This window comes from Salmo trutta, chromosome 16, assembly GCF_901001165.1.
Source record: "Salmo trutta chromosome 16, fSalTru1.1, whole genome shotgun sequence".
Lineage (NCBI taxonomy): Eukaryota > Metazoa > Chordata > Actinopteri > Salmoniformes > Salmonidae > Salmo > Salmo trutta.
Genome location: NC_042972.1, coordinates 971,811 through 988,791, shown reverse-complemented (window position 1 = coordinate 988,791; position 16,981 = coordinate 971,811). Strand labels below are relative to the sequence as shown.

Genomic DNA, 16,981 nt, shown 5'->3' with positions numbered 1-16,981 from the left:
TCAAGAGAGGCTTTATTACTGCCACTTTTAGTGAGTTTGGTACACATCCGGTGGATAGAGAGACGTTTATTATGCTCAACATAGGAGAGCCAAGCACAGGAAGCAGCTCTTTCAGTAGTTTAGTTGGAATAGGGTCCAGTATGTAGCTTGAAGGTTTAGAGGCCATGATTATTTTCATCATTGTGTCAAGAGATATAATACTAAAACACTTGAGTGTCTCCCTTGATCCTAGGTCCTGGCAGAGTTGTGCAGACTCAGGACAACTGAGCTTTGGAGGAATATGCAGATTTAAAGAGGAGTGTAATTTGCTTTCTAATGATCATGATCTTTTCCTCAAAGAGTTCATTAATTTATTACTGCTGAAGTGAAAGCGATCCTCTCTTGGGGAATGCTGCTTTTTAGTTAGCTTTGCGACAGTATTAAAAATAAATTTGGGATTGTTCTTATTTTCCTCAATTAAGTTGTAAAAATAGGATGATCGAGCAGCAGCAGTGAGGGCTCTTCGATACTGCACGGTACTGAGTAGGGTATGATATCTGTAGTACGCTGTGGTTAGAGTAGGGTATGATATCTGTAGTATGCTGTGGTTAGAGTAGGGTATGATGTATGTAGTATGCTGTGGTTAGAGTAGGGTATGATATCTGTAGTATGCTGTGGTTAGAGTAGGGTATGATATCTGTAGTATGCTGTGGTTAGAGTAGGGTATGATATCTGTAGTACGCTGTGGTATTTGTATTTATTATGGATCCCCATTAGTTCCTGCCAAGGCAGCAGCTACTCTTCCTGGGGTCCAGCTACACTAAAGTAAGTTAAAGATATGGTAAATAGGAGTGGCAATATCATCCGCTATTATCCTCAGTAATTTTCCATCCAAGTTGTCAGACCCCGGTGGCTTGTCATTGTTGATAGACAACAATATATATTTTTTAATCTCTTTCACACTCACTTTACGGAATTCAAAAGTACAATTCTTGTCTTTCATAATTTGGTCAGATATTGGATGTGTAGTGTCAGCGTTTGTTGCTGTCATGTCATGCCTAAGTTTGCTTATATATAGTTAGCAAATATCAGTGGGCTGATATTGCCAACTACTATATGTGATGAATGAGCATCTGATTCAATGAGTGATGGAGCCGAGTTGCCTTTTTTCCCCAAAATTTCATTTAAGGTGCTCCAAAGATTTTTTATCATTCTTTATATGTTTTATCTTTGTTTAATAGTATAGTTTATTTTTATTAAGTTTAGTCAAGTGATTTCTTAATTTGCAGCAAAGTGGAGGAAAAAAGTATTTGATCCCCTGCTGATTTTGTACCTTTGCCCACTTACAAAGAAATTATCAGTCTATAATTTTAATAGTAGGTTTATATGAAAGTGAGAGACAGAATAACAACAAAAAAATCCAGAAAAACCCATGTCAAAAATGTTATAAAATGATTTGCATTTTAATGAGGGAAATAAGTATTTGACCCCTCTGCAAAACATGACTTAGTACTTGGTGGCAAAACCCTTGTTGGCAATCACAGAGGTCAGACGTTTCTTGTAGTTGGCCACCAGGTTTGCACACATCTCAGGAGGGATTTTGTCCCACTCCTCTTTGCAGATCTTCTCCAAGTCATTAAGGTTTCTTCTCCAAGTCATTAAGGTTTCGAGGCTGACGTTTGGCAACTCGAACCTTCAGCTCCCTCCACAGATTTTCTATGGAATTAAGGTCTGGAGACTGGCTAGGCCACTCCAGGACCTTAATGTGCTTCTTCTTGAGCCACTCCTTTGTTGCCTTGGCCGTGTGTTTTGGGTCATTGTCATGCTGGAATACCCATCCACGACCCATTTTCAATGCCCTGGCTGAGGGAAGGAGGTTCTCACCCAAGATTTGACGGTACATGGCCCCGTCCATCGTCCCTTTGATGCGGTGAAGTTGTCCTGTCCCCTTAGCAGAAAAAGACCTCCAAAGCATAATGTTTCCACCTCCATGTTTGACGGTGGAGATGGTGTTCTTGGGGTCATAGGCAGCATTCCTCCTCCTCCAAACACGGAGAGTTGAGTTGATGCCAAAGAGCTCCATTTTGGTCTCATCTGACCACAACACTTTCACCAGTTGTCCTCTGAGTCATTCAGATGTTCATTGGCAAACTTCAGACGGGCATGTATATGTATTCTTGAGCAGGGGGACCTTGCGGGCGCTGCAGGATTTCAGTCCTTCACGGCGTAGTGTGTTACCAATTGTTTTCTTGGTGACTATGGTCCCAGCTGCCTTGAGATCATTGACAAGATCCTCCCGTGTAGTTCTGGGCTGATTCCTCACCGATCTCATGATCATTGCAACTCCACGAGGTGAGATCTTGCATGGAGCCCCAGGCCAAGGGATATTGACAGTTCTTTTGTGTTTCTTTCATTTGCCTATAATCACACCAAATGTTGTCACCTTCTCACCAAGCTGCTTGGCGATGGTCTTGTAGCCCATTCCAGCCTTGTGTAGGTCTACAATCTTGTCTCTGACATCCTTGGAGAGCTCTTTGGTCTCGGCCATGGTGGAGAGTTTGGAATCTGATTGATTGATTGCTTCTGTGGACAGGTGTCTTTTTTACAGGTAACAAGCTGCGGTTAGGAGCACTCCCTTTAAGAGTGTGCTCTTAATCTCAGCTCGTTACCTGTATAAAAGACACCTGGGAGCCAGAAATCTTTCTGATTGAGAGGGGGTCAAATACTTATTTCCCTCATTAAAATGCAAATTAATTTATAACATTTCTGACATGCGTTTTTCTGGATATTTTTGTTGTTATTCTGTCTCTCACTGTTCAAATAAACCTACCATTAAAATTAGACTGATCCTTTCTTTGTCAGTGGGCAAACGTACAAAATCAGCAGGGGATCAAATACTTTTTCCCCCCACTGTACGTTTGCCAATCAGACTTATTTGCCATACCTTTTGCCTCATCCCTCTCAACCATACCATTTTTCAAATCCTCATCAATCCAAGGGGATTTAAGAGTTTTTTATAGTCATTTTCATAATGGGTGTGTGCTTATTAGTAACTGAAATAAGCAATTTCATAAATGTGTCAAGTACAGCGTCTGGTTGCTCCTCATTACTCACTATATTAGGCCCAGCCTTTGGAACATTGGTTTTCCTAGATATGGCTACAATATTGTGATCACTACATCCTATGGATTTGGATACTGTTTTAAAGCAAATTTCTGCAGTGTTAGTAAAGATGTGATCAATACATGTTGATGATTTCATTCCTGTGACGTTCGCAACTACCCTGGTAGGTTGACTGACAAAATGATCCAGGTTGCAGGCACTGGTAACAGTTTGAAGTTTTTTCCTAGTCAATATTTAAATCACCCAGAAAATATACTTCAGTTGATATTTTCATTTATTTATTTTATATGACCTTTATTTAAATAGGCAAGTCAGTTAAGAACAAATTATTATTTACAATGACGGCCTACCAAAAGGCAAAAGGCCTCCTGCGGGGACGGGGGTTAAAAATAAAAAATAAATAAAATATGAATATAGGATAAAACACACATCACGACAGGAGAGACAACACAACACCACATAAAGAGAGACCTAAGACAACAACATAGCACGGCAGCAACACATGGCAACACAGCATGGTAGCAACACAACATCACAACAACATGGTAGCAGCACAAAACATGGTACAAACATTATTGGGCTTAGACAACAGCACAAAGGGCAAGAAGGTAGAGACAACAATACGTCACACAAAGAAGCCACAACTGTCATTAAGAGTGTCCATGATTTAGTCTTTGAATGAAGAGATTGAGATAAAACTGTCCAGTTTGAGTGTTTGTTGCAGCTCGTTCCAGTCGCTAGCTGCAGCGAACTGAAAAGAGGAGCGACCCAGGGATGTGTGTGCTTTGGGGACCTTTAACAGAATGTGACTGGCAGAACGGGTGTTGTATGTGGAGGATGAGGGCTGCAGTAGATATCTCAGATAGGGGCGAGTGAGGCCTAAGAGGGTATTAGAAATAAGCATCAACCAGTAGGTCTTGCGACAGGTATATAGAGATGACCAGTTTCCAGAAGAGTATAGTGATGTGTCCTATAAGGCGCATTGGTGGCAAATCTGAAGGCCAAATGGTAAAGAACATCTAGCCGCTCGAGAGCACCCTTACCTGCCGATCTATAAATTATGTCTCCGTAATCTAGCATGGGTAGGATGGTCATCTGAATCAGGGTTAGTTTGGCAGCTGGGGTGAAAGAGGAACGATTCATTGGGTAGAGAAAGCTTGTTGGACACTAAGAAAACTTTGTTGTAGAGCATTTAACAGAAAATCCGGGGAGGGGCCAGCTGAGTATAAATGGATTAGAGAGCTTCCTACTGCCTGAGCTATGTTGTTGATGTAAATTGAGAAGAGTGTGGGGCCTAGGATTGAGCCTTGGGGTACTCCCTTGGTGACAGGCAGTGGCTGAGACAGCAGATGTCTCTCTTTGAGAGAGGTAGTTAGCAAACCAGATAGTTAGCAAACCAGGCCAAAGACCCCTCAGAGACACCAATACTCCCACAAGAACGGAATGGTCTACCGTATCAAAACCATTGGCCAAGTCAATTAAAATAGCAGCACAATATTGCTTAGAATCAAGGGAAATGGTGACATCATTGATGACCTTTAAGGTTGTAGTGACATATCCATAACCTGAGGCAGATTGCATACCCGAGAGAATACTATAGACATCAAGAAAGCTAGTCAGTTGATTATTGACAAGTTTTTCCATCACTTTTGATAAACAGGGCAGAATAGAAATAGGCCTATAACAGTTAGGATCAGCTTGATCTCCCCCTTTAAATAAAGGACGAACAGTGGCTGCCTTCCAAGCAATGGGAACCTCCCCAGAAAGCAGAGACTGGTTAAAAAAGGTCAGAGATAGGCTTGGCGATGATAGGGGCAGCAACCTTAAAGATAAAGGATCTGAACCATCTGACCCCAAATGTTTTTTCTTTGGTTCAAGTTTAAGGAGCTCCTTTAGCACCTCAGACTCAGTGACTGCCTGCAGGGAGAAACCTTGTAGCGGGGCAGGGGAAAAAGAGGGAGGAGCATCGGGGATAGTCGCATTAGAAGGGGTGGGAGATGAGGAAATGTTGGACGTGCAAGGAGGCATGGCTGAGTCAAATAGGAATCCTGGCTTAATGATGTGGTGATTAAAGAGCTCAGCTATGTGCTTGTTGTCAGTAACAACCACCTCGGCAACATTAAGGGACATGGGCAGCTGTGAGGAGGAGGGTTTATTCTCCAGGTCTTTAACCGTTTTCCAGAACTTCTTGGGGTTAGACCTACAGATGCTTCTCCCTCTTTTTCCCCTGCCTCGCACAAAGGTTCTTAACCTGTCTCTCCTTTCTGGGGAGGTTCCCATTGCTTGGAAGGCAGCCACCTGCTCCTTAACGTTGAACTAGGGGCTGAACCCGTTTTTAATTCTCATTTTCTTTATGGGGGCGTGTTTGTTAACAATACCACTGAAAATATCAATATAGAGGTCCAAGCGTCTTCAACAATCAAGCTGATTCTATACCATTTAACCTCTTTGGTATAGGGGGCAGTATTGAGAATTTTGGAAAAAATATGTTCCCATTTTTAACTGCCTCCTACACCAACTCAGAAGCTAGAATATGCATATTATTGTTCAGGTTTGGATAGAAAACACTCTGAATTTTCTAAAACTGTTTGAATGGTGTCTGTGAGTATAACAGAACTCCTATGGCAGGCAAAAACCTGACAAGGCTTCAAGCAGGAAGTACCCTGTCTGACAAGGAGTCGTGCGTCTTACCTCTTTTTATTGAAAAGTAAGGATCTTAGCTGTAACGTGACAATTCCCAGGGCTCCAATAGGCTCTCAGAGCCCGCGAAATAACTGAAGGTTTACGAGGGAACCTCAGGTTGAAATATATTATCGCCTTTTGTAAGTGGATGCTCGGAGGACCTTTCAATGATGCGCGTGCATGAGTCGCTTCTGAGGAGAAATTTTATTCGGCTGTTTAGGCTCAATGCATACTCCCGGTCGGAATATTAACACTTCTCTATGACATAAATGGCATAAAAATTGGTTTTAAACAGCGGTTGACATGCTTCGAAGTACGGTAATGGAATATTTAGACATTTTTGACACGCCAATGCGCCATGCGCGACACCGCGAAAAAGCATTCTACAACTCACGAACAAAACGTCGCTGTTGGAACATAACGATGGATTATTTGGGACCAAACCAACATTTGTTATTGAAGTAGAAGTCCTGGCAGTGTATTCTGATGAAGAACAAGCAAGGTAAGAACATCTTTCTTATAGGAAATGTGATTTTGGTGGATGCTGACCTGGGTGGGTATCTAAATAGCTAGCCCTGTAATGCCGGGCTATGTACTTAGATTATTGCAAAATGTGCTTCATCCGAAAAGCTATTTTAAAATCGGACATATCGAGTGCATAGAGGGGTAATGTATCTATAATTCTTAAAATAATTGTTATGCTTTTTGTGAACGTTTATCGTGAGTAATTTAGCAAACTGTTAGTAAATTCACCGGAAGTTTGCGGTGGTTATGCTTTTTCTGAACGTCACATGCTAATGTAAAAAGCTGGTTTTTGATATAAATATGAACTTGATTGAACAGACATGCATGTATTGTATAACACAATGTCCTAGGTGTGTCATCTGATGAAGATTATAAAAGGTTAGTGCTGCATTTAGCTGTGGTTTGGGTTTATGTGACATGATATGCTAGCTTGAAAAATGGGTGTCTGATTTTTTCTGGCTGGGTACTCTGCTGACATAATCTAATGTTTTGCTTTCGTTGTAAAGCCTTTTTGAAATCGGACAGTGGGGTTAGATTAACGAGATTCTTGTCTTTAAATAGCTGTGAAATAGTCATATGTTTGAGAAATTGAAGTTATAGCATTTCTAACGATTCAAAAATCGCGCCACTGGATTTCAGTGGCTGTTACGTAGGTGGGACGAGTTCGTCCCACATGTACTAGAGAGGTTAACAGAGGGGATCAAGCTGATTCTATACCATTTAACAGAGGGGATCAAGCTGATTCTATACCATTTATTATAGGGGATCAAGCTGATTCTGTACCATTTAACAGAGGGGATCAAGCTGATTCTATACCATTTAACAGAGAGGATCAAGCTGATTCTATACCATTTTACAGAGGGGATCAAGCTGATTCTATACCATTTTACAGAGGCCAGTTCATGAAGAACGTTTTTTATCAATCAGAACAGGTCATTTCACTGAGCAGCCACAACTAACACAGGCTGTAAAACAGTGATCATTAACATTACATCATCAAACAGGTCATTACAGAAAACACCAGACTGAAACCTGTCAGGATTATTAGTGAGGATAACACCACAGAGAGTAGTCTTTTCTGGGTGTTTGGAGTCATACCTTGGGGATTGGTAATAATCTGAGAGATTTAGGGAGTCCCATTGCTTTAGGACTTTGTCAGGTGGTTTAAGCATGTCCCAGTTTAGGTCACCTAGCAGGACAAATTCAGACTTAGTGTAAGGGGCCAAAAGAGAATTTAGGGCAGGTAGGGTACAGGCCGGTGCTGATGGTGGACGATAGCAACCAGCAACAGTCAACAAATAACTATTTTAAAGTTTAATGCTTAAGACCAGCAAATCAAATTGTTTGGGGACAGACTTGGTGGAGACAACCGAGCACTGAAGGTGATCCTTGGTAAAGATTGCCACTCCACCACCTTTGGAAGATCTGTCTTGCCGAAAAAGGTTACAACCAGAAAGGTTAACATCAGTGTTCAAAACACTTTTGCTTAACTACGTCTCAGTAATGACCAATACAGCTGGATTGGAGCTGTGAACCCACACTTTCAATTGATCCATTTTAGGTAATAAGCTTTTAGAGTTAACCAGCAGAAAACCCAGGCTTTTACGAGAGCAGAAATCAGTGAGGCAGATATCAGAGCACAAGTCAGAATAGGGGCTAGCAACAGTAGATGGGCCAGGGAGTACATGCACATTTCCAGATATCATCAACAGTAATACAATCAAGGCACGGCAGAGGACTGGGAGAGCTCTGCAGTGCTGATTTATGACATCTGAATGTGCACCAGATGGCAACAAGATCATATTGTGCAGCAATTTCATCAGGTAACATGAATACAAAGCCGGCGAGAGGTGGTTAGAATAGGATGGGAGGCCAAAAGTCTGTGTAACCAATAGAGAGTCAGAGTCCTGAGTGTGGGAACAAACATAGTCTGTCCCATGGTTGGGTAAAGAAAGTTTGCAGTCAACCAAGTATGCAGGAGTCATGAGGCAAATAGCAAAATGAACAAGAAAAAAAAATACACTACTGTTCAAAAGTTTGGGGTCACTTAGAAATGTTCTTGTTTTCCATGAAAACATACATGAAATGAGTTGCAAAATGAATAGCAAATATAGTCAAGACGTTGACAAGGTTATAAATAATGATTTTTAATTTAAATAATAATTGTGTCCTTCAAACTTTGCTTTCGTAAAAGAATCCTCCATTTGCAGCAATTACAGCTTTGCAGACCTTTGGCATTCTAGTTATCAATTTGTTGAGGTAATCTGAAGAGATTTCACCCCATGCTTCCTGAAGCACCTCCCACAAGTTGGATTGATGGCCACTTCCTACGTAACATACGGTCAAGCTGCTCCCACAACAGCTTAATAGGGTTGAGATCCAGTGACTGTGCTGGTCACTCCATTATAGACAGAATACCAGCTGACTGCTTCTTCCCTAAATACTTCTTGCATACAGTGGCTTGCGAAAGTATTCCACCCCTTTGGCATTTTTCCTATTTTGTTGCCTTACAACCTGGAATTAAAATATATTTTTTTGGGGGGGGGTTTGTATCATTTGATTTACACAACATGCCTACCACTTTGAAAATGCAAAATATATTTTTTTGTGAAACAAAGAAATAAGAAAAAAAAAAAGATTGAACGTGCATAACTATTCACCCCCCCAAAGTCAATACTTTATAGAGTTACATTTTGCAGCATTTATAGCTACAAGTCTCTTGGAGTATGTCTCTATAAGCTTGGCACATCTAGCCACTGGGATTTTTGCTCATTCTTCAAGGCAAAACTGCTCCAGCTCCTTCAAGTTGGATGGGTTCCGCTGGTCTACAGCAATCTTTAAGTCATACCACAGATTCTCAATTGGATTGAGGTTTGGGCTTTGACTAGGCCATTCCAAGACATTTAAATGTTTCCCCTTAAACCAATCAGGTGTTGTTTTAGCAGTACGCTTAGGATCATTGTCCTGAAGGTGAACCTCCGTCCCAGTCTCAAATCTCAGGCAAGACTGAAACAGGTTTCCCCTCAAGAATTTCCCTATATTTAGCGCCACCCATCATTCCTTCAATTCTGACCAGTTTCCCAGTCCCTGCTGATGAAAAACATCCCCACAGCATGATGCTGCCACCACCATGCTTCACTGTGGGGATGATGTTCTCAGGTGATGAGAGGTGTTGGGTTTGCTCCAGACATAGCGTTTATCTTGATGGCCAAAAAGCTCAGTTTTAGTCTAATCTGACCAGTATCTTGTTCCATATGTTTGGGGAGTCTCCCACATCCCTTTTGGCGAACACTAAACATGCTTGCTTATTTTTTTCTTTAAGCAATGGCTTTTTTCTGGTCACTCTTCCATAAAGCCCAGCTCTGTCGAGTGTACGGCTTAAAGTGGTCCTATGGACAGATCTCCGCTGTGGAGCTTTGCAGCTCCTTCAAGGTTATCCTTGGTCTCTTTGTTGCCTCTCTGGTTAATGCCCTCCTTGCCTGGTCCGTGAGTTTTGGTGGGCGGCTCTCTCTTGGCAGGTTTGTTGTGGTGCCATATTCTTTAAAAAAATGTATAATGGATTTAATGGTGCTCTGTGGGATGTTCAAAGTTCCGGATATTTTTTTTTAGAACCCAACCCTGATCTTCTCCACTACTTTGTCCCTGACCAGTTTGGAGAGACTTCCTTGGTCTTCATGTTGTCCCTTGCTTAGTGGTGTTGTAGACTCTGGGGCCTTTCAGAAAAGGTGTATATATATATATATATATATATTGAGATCATATAACAGATCATGTGACACTTAAATAAAGTCCACCTGTGTGCAATTAGTTGCACCAGATCTTATTTATGGGCTTCATAGCAAAGGGGGGTGAAAACATATGCATGCATCACTTCTCCAATTTTTTGAAACAAGTTATCTTTTCATTTCACTTCACCAATTTGGACTATTTTGTGTATGTCCATTACATGAAATCCAAACTAAAAGCCATTTAAATTTCAGGTTGTAATGATACAAAATAGGAAAAACGCCAAGGGGGATGAATACATTTGCAAGGCACTGTAGTTTAGAGCTATGCTTTGGGTCATTGTCCTGTTGTAGGATGAAATTGGCTCCAGTTAAGCTCCGTCCACAGCGTATGGCATGGTGTTGCAAAATGGAGTAATAGCCTTCCTTCTTCAAGATCCATTTTACCCTGTACAAATCTCCCACTTTACCACGACCAAAGCACCCCCAGACCATCATATTGCCTCCACTATGCTGACAGATGGTTCAGTCCTCCAGCATCTTTTCATTTTTTCTGTCTCACGAATGGTCTTCTTTGTGATCCGAACACCTCAAACTTAGATTCGTCTGTCCATAACACTTTTTTCCAACCATCGTCTGTTCTTTTGCCCATCTTAATCTTTTATATAGGCCAGTCTGAGATATGGCTTTTTCTTTGCAACTCTGCCTAGAAGGCCAGCATCCCGGAGTCGCCTCTTCACTGTTGACATTGAGACTGGTGTTTTGAAGGTACTATTTAATGAAGCTGCCAGTTGAGGACTTGTGAGGCATCTGTTTCTCAAACTAGACACTCTAATGTCCTTGTCCTCTTGCTCAGTTGTGCACCAGGCCCTCCCACTCCTCTTTCTATTCTGGTTAGAGCCAGTTTGCGCTGTTCTGTGAAGGGAGTAGTACAAGGCGTTGTACGAGATCTTCAGTTTCTTGCCAATTTCTCGCATGGAATAGCCTTAATTTCTTAGAACAAGAATAGACTGACAAGTTTCAGAAGAAAGTTATTTGTTTCTGGACATTTTGAGCCTGTAATCGAACCAACAAATGCTGATGCTCCAGATACTCAACTAGTCTTATTGCCTTTAATCAGAACAAAAGTTTTCAGCTGTGCTAACATAATTGCAAAAGGGTTTTCTAATGATCAATTAGCCTTTTAAAATGATAAACTTGGATTAGCTAACACAACGTGCCATTGGAACACAGGAGTGATGGTTGCTGATAATGGGCCTCTGTACGCCTATGTAGATACTCCATTAAAACTCAGCTGTTTCCAGCTACAATAGTCATTTACAACATTAACAATGTCTACACTGTATTTCTGATTCAATTTGATGTTATTTTAATGGACAATTGTTTTTGATTTTCTTTCAAAAACAAGGACATTTCTAAGTGACCCCAAACTTTTGAACGTTAGTGTGTATGGGGAATACAACAGGATGTAATATAAATATGGGGAATACAACAGGAGAATGCTCCCATGGCGAACAAACTCTGGAACACCGGCCAGTCAGAAGACAAGACGTAATGCACAACTTTTGTTGTACTACTGTGTATAAAAGTACCATGTGGGTAAAATGTATATGAAACAAACAAAAAAAATGTTTCTTGAAAGTAAGTTTGTTAGAATTCAAAAATAATTTCTGATTGAAGAAAAGGTGTGAGAAACAGGTTGAATCCAATAAGGGGATGAATGGCTGAATACAATAAGGTCATGAATGGCTGAATCCAATAAGGTGATGAATGGCTGAAAACAATAAGGTGATGAATGGCTGAATACAATAAGGTGATGAATGGCTGAATACAATAAGGTGATGAATGGCTGAATACAATAAGGTGATGAATGGCTGAATACAATAAGGTCATGAATGGCTGAATACAATAAGGTGATGAATGGCTGAATACAATAAGGTGATGAATGGCTGAATACAATAAGGTCATGAATGGCTGAATACAATAAGGTCATGAATGGCTGAATACAATAAGGTGATGAATGGCTGAATCCAATAAGGTCATGAATGGCTGAAAACAATAAGGTCATGAATGGCTGAAAACAATAAGGCTATGAATGGCTGAATACAATAAGGTCATGAATGATGTATGCTAAATGCCATTATTATATTCATATATTACAAAGTTTAACCATCAGAATCATCCCTAAGCTTCTCTCATAATCCTCTTAGTATATTATACAATTATAATATTTTATATACAGTGTATATATATATATATATATATACACACACACACACACACACACACACACACTTATGCAAAAATATGTATTCTATTTTACTGAGCCATTTACTTTATGTTCATATTATTATCTTTTAGTGTTTCTTAATGTTGCATCGTCGTGAAGGAACCTGCAAGTAAGCATTTCTTTGGACAATGTAGTGTATACCGTGCGTACCCCGTACATAGGACAAAAACTTTAAACATGGACAGACAATATAATGAAGTATCACTGCTTTCTAACAAGTGCAGGAACCTTAAACCAAATATTTCAACAAAGTCTTGGGATCAGGAGGATTCTGAATGTCTTTTAGATGTGGTGCCGGAGCGTAGCAGATCACATCAGGGATGTGCTCCAAATGGCGCCCTATTCCCTATTTAGTGCACTACTTTTAACCAGGGCACGTTGGCGCTCTGGTCAAAAGTAGTGGACTATACAGGGAATAGGATGCCATTTGGGATGTAATCCAGATTTCCCAATCTGAAGAAGAATTACGTTTTGGAATGTTGCTAATCATTCAAATTTATTCATTAACCAATACCAATCATATTATATTATTCTCTCATTAATTAATTAACCAATACCAATCATATTATCTTATTCTCTCATTAATTAATTAACCAATACCAATCATATTATTCTCAAATTAATTATTAATAAAAAAAAAATCATTTTCACATTGTTATAATGAACTTTAAACCCTCTGCCAAACACTCATACAACATGTAAAACTCTTCCAATATTATCAACATCCTATGAAGCAAATGTCTGTAAAGTCCTACTAAGTTACCTTACAGCCCCTTGGCCAAAGTAGCGCCCTAAATAATAGGGTGTTAGGACACGACCCATGAGTTATCCCTGGCCAACCCATGTAATTAGACCAGGTAATACCATGAGTTATCCCTGGCCAACCCATGTAATTAGACCAGGTAATACCATGAGTTATCCCTGGCCAACCCATGTAATTAGACCAGGTAATAACATGAGTTATCCCTGGCCAACCCATGTAATTAGACCAGGTAATACCATGAGTTATCCCTGGCCAACCCATGTAATTAGGCCAGGTAATACCATGAGTTATCCCTGGCCAACCCATGTAATTAGACCAGGTAATACCATGAGTTATCCCTGGCCAACCCATGTAATTAGACCAGGTAATACCATGAGTTATCCCTGACCAACCCATGTAATTAGACCAGGTAATACCATGAGTTATCCCTGGCCAACCCATGTAATTAGACCAGGTAATACCATGAGTTATCCCTGGCCAACCCATGTAATTAGACCAGGTAATACCATGAGTTATCCCTGACCAACCCATGTAATTAGACCAGGTAATACCATGAGTTATCCCTGGCCAACCCATGTAATTAGACCAGGTAATACCATGAGTTATCCCTGGCCAACCCATGTAATTAGACCAGGTAAAAGGCCCTTTTTTCATAGATTGGTCCTTCAAGTCAATATGAACTAGCGAATTAAAGTCAGTGGCAGTATCAAACCATACTGGCCCCTTGGCCCAGGCCCCTTGGCCCAACATAGTGCACTACATAAGGAATAGCCCCTTGGCCCAACGTAGTGCACTATATAAGGAATTGGCTGCCATTTGGGTCATAGCCCAGGAGAATGTCTCAGACCAACCCCGTACCACTACAGAATGTCTCAGACCAACCCCGTACCACTACAGAATGTCTCAGACCAACCCCGTACCACTACAGAATGTCTCAGACCAACCCCGTACCACTACAGAATGTCTCAGACCAACCCCGTACCACTACAGAATGTCTCAGACCAACCCCGTACCACTACAGAATGTCTCAGACCAACCCCGTACCACTACAGAATTTCTCAGACCAACCCCGTACCACTACAGAATGTCTCAGACCAACCCCGTACCACTACAGAATGTCTCAGACCAACCCCGTACCACTACAGAATGTCACAGACCAACCCCGTACCACTACAGAATGTCTCAGACCAACCCCGTACCACTACAGAATGTCTCAGACCAACCCCGTACCACTACAGAATGTCTCAGACCAACCCCGTACCACTACAGAATGTCTCAGACCAACCCCGTACCACTACAGAATGTCTCAGACCAACCCCGTCTCAGACCAACCCTGTACCACTACAGAATGTCCCAGACCAACCCCGTACCACTACAGAATGTCCTAGACCAACCCCGTACCACTACAGAATGTCTCAGACCAACCCCGTACCACTACAGAATGTCTCAGACCAACCCCGTACCACTACAGAATGTCTCAGACCAACCCCGTACCACTACAGAATGTCTCAGACCAACCCCGTCTCAGACCAACCCTGTACCACTACAGAATGTCCCAGACCAACCCCGTACCACTACAGAATGTCCTAGACCAACCCCGTACCACTACAGAATGTCTCAGACCAACCCCGTACCACTACAGAATGTCTCAGACCAACCCCGTACCACTACAGAATGTCTCAGACCAACCCCGTACCACTACAGAATGTCTCAGACCAACACCGTACAACTACAGAATGTCTCAGACCAACCCCGTACCACTACAGAATGTCTCAGACCAACCCCGTACCACTACAGAATGTCTCAGACCAACCCCGTACCACTATAGAATGTCTCAGACCAACCCCGTACCACTATAGAATGTCTCAGACCAACCCCGTACCACTATAGAATGTCTCAGACCAACCCCGTACCACTACAGAATGTCTCAGACCAACCCCGTACCACTACAGAATGTCTCAAACATTTACATTTTAGTAATTTAGCAGAAACTGTTATCCAGAGCGACTCACAGGAGCAATTAGTGTTATGTGCTTTGCTCAAGGGCACATCGGCAGATTTTTCACCTAGCTGGCTCGGGGATTCAAACCAGCGACCTTTTGATTACTGGCCCAACCACTTAACCACCCACCCAACCAATTACTGACTCTTAACCACTAGGCTACCTGACCAACCCTGTACCATTACCAACCCCTGCCACAGTCACCTTGGGCATCAGTAAGATCGCGGGGAAGTCTGAAAAGGCACTCTAATCCCGAGCACAATAGGTTTCCAGGAGAAGCTCTGGACCCTAAGATCCAACTCATGTTCAGTTCCAGTCAGATGGTGTTGGGTGCTGGTCCTGTCGACACAGAGGAAGGGGAGGAGTCAGAGCTGCTCATCATGAGGGAGACTCCGCCCACACATTCCTCTGTCACCTCCCCATCCTCATTCCCGCCAATCAGGCCCTGGCGTCGCAGGTTGATGATGGAGTCAGCGATGATGCGAGCTGTCCTCTTCTGATATCCACCAGACGTCACCATCAGGATGGGAATCCCTCTCCTTCGTGCTGCCCGGAAAACTATCTCATCCCTCTTTACTATGCCCTGGAAGAGAGGAGTATTTAAGCTTCAATTTGAGTCTAGACAGCCTCTAAGAAAAACAGTTGAATAATTTTGTCTTTGTCATTTAATCTTAGTGCCCAATAACAACCCAAAGCAATGAGGATGAAGAAATGCTGCATAACGTCATATTATGATAGAATCATTCCATAGCCTTTCCCCTGAGGGACTGGAGCTCTGTGTTTCTACTCCTCTCTGCCCGCATGCTTCCCTTTCCCCTCCATTCACAGCCATTAACCCCAGCGTTGCCAGGTGGGAAGGAGACACCTGGACAGTCCCCCCAAACACACACCCTCCTCAGGGGGGAGAGGTGGAGACATAACAATGAGGACAGCTGGTCTGGAGGAGAACAAGTGATTACCATCTCAGGGAATGGAAAGACTGACTCCTCTGCCAAACCTACCTGTGGTGCGATAGCCAGTCCTCTACCAACCCTACCTGTGGTGAGATAGCCAGTCCTCTACCAACCCTACCTGTGGTGATATAGCCAGTCCCCTTACCAACCCTACCTGTGGTGAGATAGCCAGTCCCCTACCAACCCTACCTGTGGTGAGATAGCCAGTCCCCTACCAACATTACCTGTGGTGAGATAGCCAGTCCTCTACCAACCCTACCTGTGGTGAGATAGCCAGTCCCCTACCAACCCTACCTGTGGTGAGATAGCCAGTCCCCTACCAACCCTACCTGTGGTGAGATAGCCAGTCCCCTACCAACCCTACCTGTGGTGAGATAGCCAGTCCCCTACCAACATTACCTGTGGTGAGATAGCCAGTCCTCTACCAACCCTACCTGTGGTGAGATAGCCAGTCCCCTACCAACCCTACCTGTGGTGAGATAGCCAGTCCCCTACCAACCCTACCTGTGGTGAGATAGCCAGTCCCCAACCAACATTACCTGTGGTGAGATAGCCAGTCCTCTACCAACCCTACCTGTGGTGAGATAGCCAGTCCCCTACCAACCCTACCTGTGGTGAGATAGCCAGTCCCCTACCAACATTACCTGTGGTGAGATAGCCAGTCCCCTACCAACCCTACCTGTGGTGAGATAGCCAGTCCCCTACCAACCCTACCTGTGGTGAGATAGCCAGTCCTCTACCAACCCTACCTGTGGTGAGATAGCCAGTCCTCTACCAACCCTACCTGTGGTGAGATAGCCAGTCCTCTACCAACCCTACCTGTGGTGAGATAGCCAGTCCCCTACCAACCCTACCTGTGGTGAGATAGCCAGTCCCCTACCAACATTACCTGTGGTGAGATAGCCAGTCCTCTACCAACATTACCTGTGGTGAGATAGC

The 16,981-nt window shown here is 42.7% G+C and overlaps 2 protein-coding genes across 3 annotated transcripts in view; one reads left to right on the top strand and one right to left on the bottom strand.

Annotated features, from left to right (window-relative positions):
* Nucleotides 1-13,338: 13,338 nt before the first annotated feature.
* On the top strand, nucleotides 13,339-14,959 carry LOC115149916 (uncharacterized). Its single transcript, XM_029692718.1, has 2 exons — nucleotides 13,339-14,570; nucleotides 14,602-14,959. The coding sequence occupies exons 1-2, from the start codon at nucleotides 13,986-13,988 to the stop codon at nucleotides 14,944-14,946; spliced, it is 930 nt and encodes a 309-aa protein (XP_029548578.1). The 5' UTR covers nucleotides 13,339-13,985; the 3' UTR covers nucleotides 14,947-14,959.
* hdac11 (histone deacetylase 11) overlaps nucleotides 14,958-16,981 on the bottom strand; it is a 34,394-nt gene continuing 32,370 nt past the window's right edge. For both annotated transcript variants that reach the window (XM_029692714.1, XM_029692715.1), the window contains exon 10: nucleotides 14,958-15,672. In XM_029692714.1, coding sequence (XP_029548574.1) covers nucleotides 15,406-15,672 — 267 coding nt within the window. In that variant the 3' untranslated portion in view covers nucleotides 14,958-15,405. The remainder of the gene's footprint in view (nucleotides 15,673-16,981) is intronic.